Below are 4,849 nucleotides of genomic sequence, written 5' to 3' on the forward strand. Positions count from 1 at the left end.
CCGACCTCTCGGGGCCCACGCACGCACGCACGCACGCACACAGGCACCGAGGCGTGTCTCAGACTCAGGCTTTTAATATCTGCGGAGCGTGCTGCTCCGCTGGCTCCCCCCGCCCCCATATATAAACGTATAGATATCTCTGTTCTCTGTGGGAGAGGCCCCGCAACCGCCTTTTCAGCACTCTGCCCCTACAGCCAGGGCGCACAGCACCCTGGGGCCTGTGGGGATGAGAAAAGAGGAGAGTGGGGTCTGGCGCCTGGGACACCTTTTCAACCCCCCGCCAGGTCTAAGGCAGGCCTCAGGGTCTCAGATACCTGGCCACGTAGGGCTCTTTGGGACAGTTTGCAGACTGAGGTCGAGTCTCCAGCATCCTCCTACTGAAAGCGCTGACGCTGCGTGCTGGAGGAGAAAGGGAGCCAGAGAGGGCTTTGGGGACAATCAGGGCGACAGACACCCAGGGCTATAGTAGCTGCAGCCCAGTGTTCCAGGGACCAGCTCACATCTCAGAGGGCAGGGCCTGCCGGGCGTTCAGCTCACTGATCTCTGCTCAGGGCAGAGCCCAGCAGAAGTAAATGCGGGCTGAATCCCTGCGGAGTGAGCGAGCCCGGGTCTAGGGCCAGGCAAGCACTGCCAGTTCCAAGTCGGCCTGACTGCGGTCACTCCAGCCACCACAGTAAGAGGCCCTCTGCAGCCGCTGGCACCAGCTGGCCCCAGTCTCTCCCTCTGGACCCCAGACTACTTCAAAAGAGCTGTCTTACTCCTTGCCTCCAGTCCTTCTCTTCCTGATGTAGACATGTGCCAGGGGACTTCAAGAAATGTATGGAAGGGGCCGGCAGTTAGCATAATGGCTATGTCGCTGGACTCCCATGTAGTCGACTGTGGTTCGAGTCCCGGACTTGGTGGCTTAAACTCACGCCAGGCGTGTGTGCATGCGTGCCCAAGATCCCGAGAGGAGAATGAAAGAGAAGGGATTGCGGCATGGCCATCCCCCCCGGGGGGTGGGGGGGATTGCTCGCTTTCTGTCTGTCTGTCTCTGTCTTTCTGGTGAGCGCATGTGCCCTATGAGAAAAATCTCTCAAAAAATTAAAAAAAAAAAAAACTACAAGTTTAGGGTTGGCCGTGGCATGGTGGATGCTACAAGGCTGTTTTACTTCCTGGGCCCCGTGACTTGAGAAACATGCTGAGAACGCCTGCATCGTGCAGCCCGGTCCTGAGAGGGGCTGGAGACGACTGTGAGGTGCTTTCTCGCTCTCTCTTTCCAGTGAGTGTACATGCCCTCTGCAGTTTTTTTGTTTTTTTTCAAAACATTATTTTATTTAACTTTTTATTTTAAAAAATTATTTTATTGAACTTTATTTTATTTTATTTATTTTAATTTGACCAGAGAGGGACAGAACGAGAGAGACAGAGGAAGTGAGAAAGCAAGCCGCCAGGCCCAGGACTCAAACCATGGTCGGACACGTGGGGAGTCCAGCACTTTTACCACCATGCCACCTGCCAGCCCCCATATTTATTTATTTTAATTTGACCAGAGAGGGACAGAGAGAGAGAAAGAAAGCAAGCCGCTAGGTCCGGAACTCGAATCACAGTCGGCCACATGGGAGTCCAGCACCTTAACCACCATGCCACCTGTGGGCCCCTGGAATTCTTTTATCAAGGAGTATATTTTGATGCAAAGAACACATAGTTCTTTCTTCCTATATTTTGTTTGTTTTTAGATTTTTGCCATAGGGTGCGTGCACTTGCTGGAGAGAGACAGAGAGCAGGAGAGGCCACCTTTCCGGTACTCCCCCCACGGCTTCCCTGACCACATCTACTCTGGACTCCTTGGAGCTCACTCTTGGCCCAGCACTCGTGCACATGCCTGCCTTGGGGACTTGGCACTGGCTGTTCCTTCTGCAACAATGCTTTTCCCCATATGTCCTCAGGACTCAGTCCATCTGGGCCTTCAGGTCTTGACACAGAGGACTCCAGCTCCCGGGGCCACCTAGGCCCCTGGGCTGCGGTGGCCTGCTAGAAGCCAGTAGCACAGCCCACACTGCCCCGCCCATAGGTGCAATCCAAGAGACTCCATTTTTAAGCTAATTGGCCACCTTGACTGACAGGCTCCTTAACTGCATCCCCAAAGCTGGAATGGAGCCCGAGGGGTTGCAGCGGGTAGAGCCCTTATCCTCGTCCAGGCAGAGGCCCGACCACAGGTGAGGTGCCGACACCCACGTCTCTGCTGTGCTGTGTGTGCCTCACTCACCTCCCTGCGGGTCCTCCCCTCCTCCCTCCTGACCACCTGCATACACACAGGCCTGGGGTGGGGGTGTGGGAACCGGCTCAACTTGCGGCCACCCAAGACTTTGCTTTGTTCCTCAATAAACTTCTTTTTTAAAGATTATTTTTGCCATAGGGTGCATGAACTCACTGGAGAGAGGTAGAGAGAGGGAAAATGAGAAATCACCCCCAGGGGGATGGCCATGCCAATCTCTTTCCTCCATTCTCCTCTCTGGGTTTTGGGCACGCACGCACACGCATTTGGTATGAGTTCTAGGTCCAGGACTCGAACCACGGTCGACTACAAGGGAGTCCAGTGACATAGCCATTAAGCCATCTGCTGGTCCCTCAAACAACTCTTTCAAGACAAGCTGAACGTGTCCACCCCCTCCTGTAGTCTCTCAGCTCCTTCAGCATTTAGAAGCCTCACGTCAGAACACCCCTACTGCCCAGAGCAAGGCCTGGCGCACCGTCGACACCCAGTATGCACCACGTGCGCGAGTTGGTGCAGACCGAGGGGGCTCGCATCCGAGGGCCGCTAATCCCAAATACCTGTGTGAAGGGCTAAAGGTTCCCGGCCCCTCTGTCATCCCGGCCTTGGTGGCTCTGCCCCTTGTGCTCTTAACTTCCAGCAGCTGAGGCAGGGGAATTTCTGCGGATGACCCCGTTGTGGCCAGCGGGTGCTGCTTGGGCATCCTCATGGGCCCTTGATGTTTCTTCGTGGGATGTCGGGACGTTCTGGCCGTGGCCTCCGTCCTTGAGGCAGGGGTCTCTGGAAGGGGCGGTGGCAGCACATCCTCCCACCGTGAGGCGGGCAAAGGGATAGGCACCTGGGAGGTGAGAGGTAGAGAGAGGGAAAATGAGAAATCACCCCCAGGGGGATGGCCATGCCAATCTCTTTCCTCCATTCTCCTCTCTGGGTTTTGGGCACGCACGCACACGCATTTGGTATGAGTTCTAGGTCCAGGACTCGAACCACGGTCGACTACAAGGGAGTCCAGTGACATAGCCATTAAGCCATCTGCTGGTCCCTCAAACAACTCTTTCAAGACAAGCTGAACGTGTCCACCCCCTCCTGTAGTCTCTCAGCTCCTTCAGCATTTAGAAGCCTCACGTCAGAACACCCCTACTGCCCAGAGCAAGGCCTGGCGCACCGTCGACACCCAGTATGCACCACGTGCGCGAGTTGGTGCAGACCGAGGGGGCTCGCATCCGAGGGCCGCTAATCCCAAATACCTGTGTGAAGGGCTAAAGGTTCCCGGCCCCTCTGTCATCCCGGCCTTGGTGGCTCTGCCCCTTGTGCTCTTAACTTCCAGCAGCTGAGGCAGGGGAATTTCTGCGGATGACCCCGTTGTGGCCAGCGGGTGCTGCTTGGGCATCCTCATGGGCCCTTGATGTTTCTTCGTGGGATGTCGGGACGTTCTGGCCGTGGCCTCCGTCCTTGAGGCAGGGGTCTCTGGAAGGGGCGGTGGCAGCACATCCTCCCACCGTGAGGCGGGCAAAGGGATAGGCACCTGGGAGGTGTCACCCGTCTTCAGCCTGCTGGAAGTAGGCATGGCGTGGAGAGGCGCCGTGGAGGGCCCCACTGGGTCACGGGGCGGCCCCTCCTTCTCTGTCCATTGCCGTGTGCTCGCCCTCATCCAGCCGCGTGACTCTGGCTGTCCCTGGACCACCACTGGTGTCCCCTCCAGCAAGGACAGCTGGCTGGGGCTGAAGGGCATCAAGGCCACCGCAGACGCCGGGGATGCCTGGGAAGCCACTGAGAGCCAGGAGGGCAGGGAGACTGCCGGCGGCCTCAGGTGCTGGTCTTTGCAGTTGGCCATGATCATCATCTTGGCCAGCGTAAGCCCCTCCACGGAGAAGGGCCTGCTGTGCTCGTGGCGGGGGGCCTCGATGGTCACCTCCTGGGCCGTGACCCATCGCTTCTGCTGCTCCGTCTCCTTGGACTTCCCACCACCGGGCAGGTCCAGGGATACTTCCTGCTTCATCCTGCGGGCCCTGTCCTCGGACTTCCCCCTGCCCCTCAAGCCCTCCAGGGTGACCTCCCGGGTTTTGCTGAGCAGGACCTCCTCAGACAGCTTCTTTGTCGTGGCGAAGGGCAGCTCCAGGGCCGTGGTCTGGGTCCTCATCTCCAGCACGCCCGTCATCTGGGCGCCCGCCATCACCTCCGGCTCAAGTTTCCCTGCAGACGCCCTTCTCTCCAGCATGTCCCCTCCAGGAACTGCTACGGGCAGCACCTCAAACTCACTGGGGCCCTTTCTCCAGGAGGTGGGCAAGCCCAGTGCCCCCTGGGACTGAGCCAAGGCTGGTGCCTTCTGGGGGAGTGCCAATGGGAACAGAGGCTCCCTTTTTGGGGCTGAGGGAGACACAGTCTTCTGGGGAACACCAGATACAGCTGGGGGCTTCTGAGATGGGGGTGGGGCCTTCTGGGGTGACCTAGACATGGCTGGTGCCTGCGGGGCCTTTCGAGGTGGCCTAGGTGTGGCTGGGGTCTTCCGGGACGGAGCAGTCACACCCGGGACCTTCTGGGACCGGTCGACAATGAACGGTGGCTTTCCCAGCCCTGCGGGGGGCGGGGCCCTCCCGG

The 4,849-nt window shown here is 58.3% G+C and overlaps 1 protein-coding gene across 1 annotated transcript in view; it reads right to left on the reverse strand.

Annotated features, from left to right (window-relative positions):
- Positions 1 to 57: 57 nt before the first annotated feature.
- GARIN5B (golgi associated RAB2 interactor family member 5B) overlaps positions 58 to 4,849 on the reverse strand; it is an 8,732-nt gene continuing 3,940 nt past the window's right edge. Inside the window, 3 exon segments of the mRNA XM_027772598.1 lie at positions 58 to 218; positions 315 to 399; positions 3,499 to 4,814. Coding sequence (XP_027628399.1) covers positions 375 to 399; positions 3,499 to 4,814 — 1,341 coding nt within the window. The 3' untranslated portion in view covers positions 58 to 218; positions 315 to 374.

This window comes from Tupaia chinensis, unplaced genomic scaffold, assembly GCF_000334495.1.
Source record: "Tupaia chinensis unplaced genomic scaffold, TupChi_1.0 Scaffold000286_1, whole genome shotgun sequence".
NCBI lineage: Eukaryota > Metazoa > Chordata > Mammalia > Scandentia > Tupaiidae > Tupaia > Tupaia belangeri.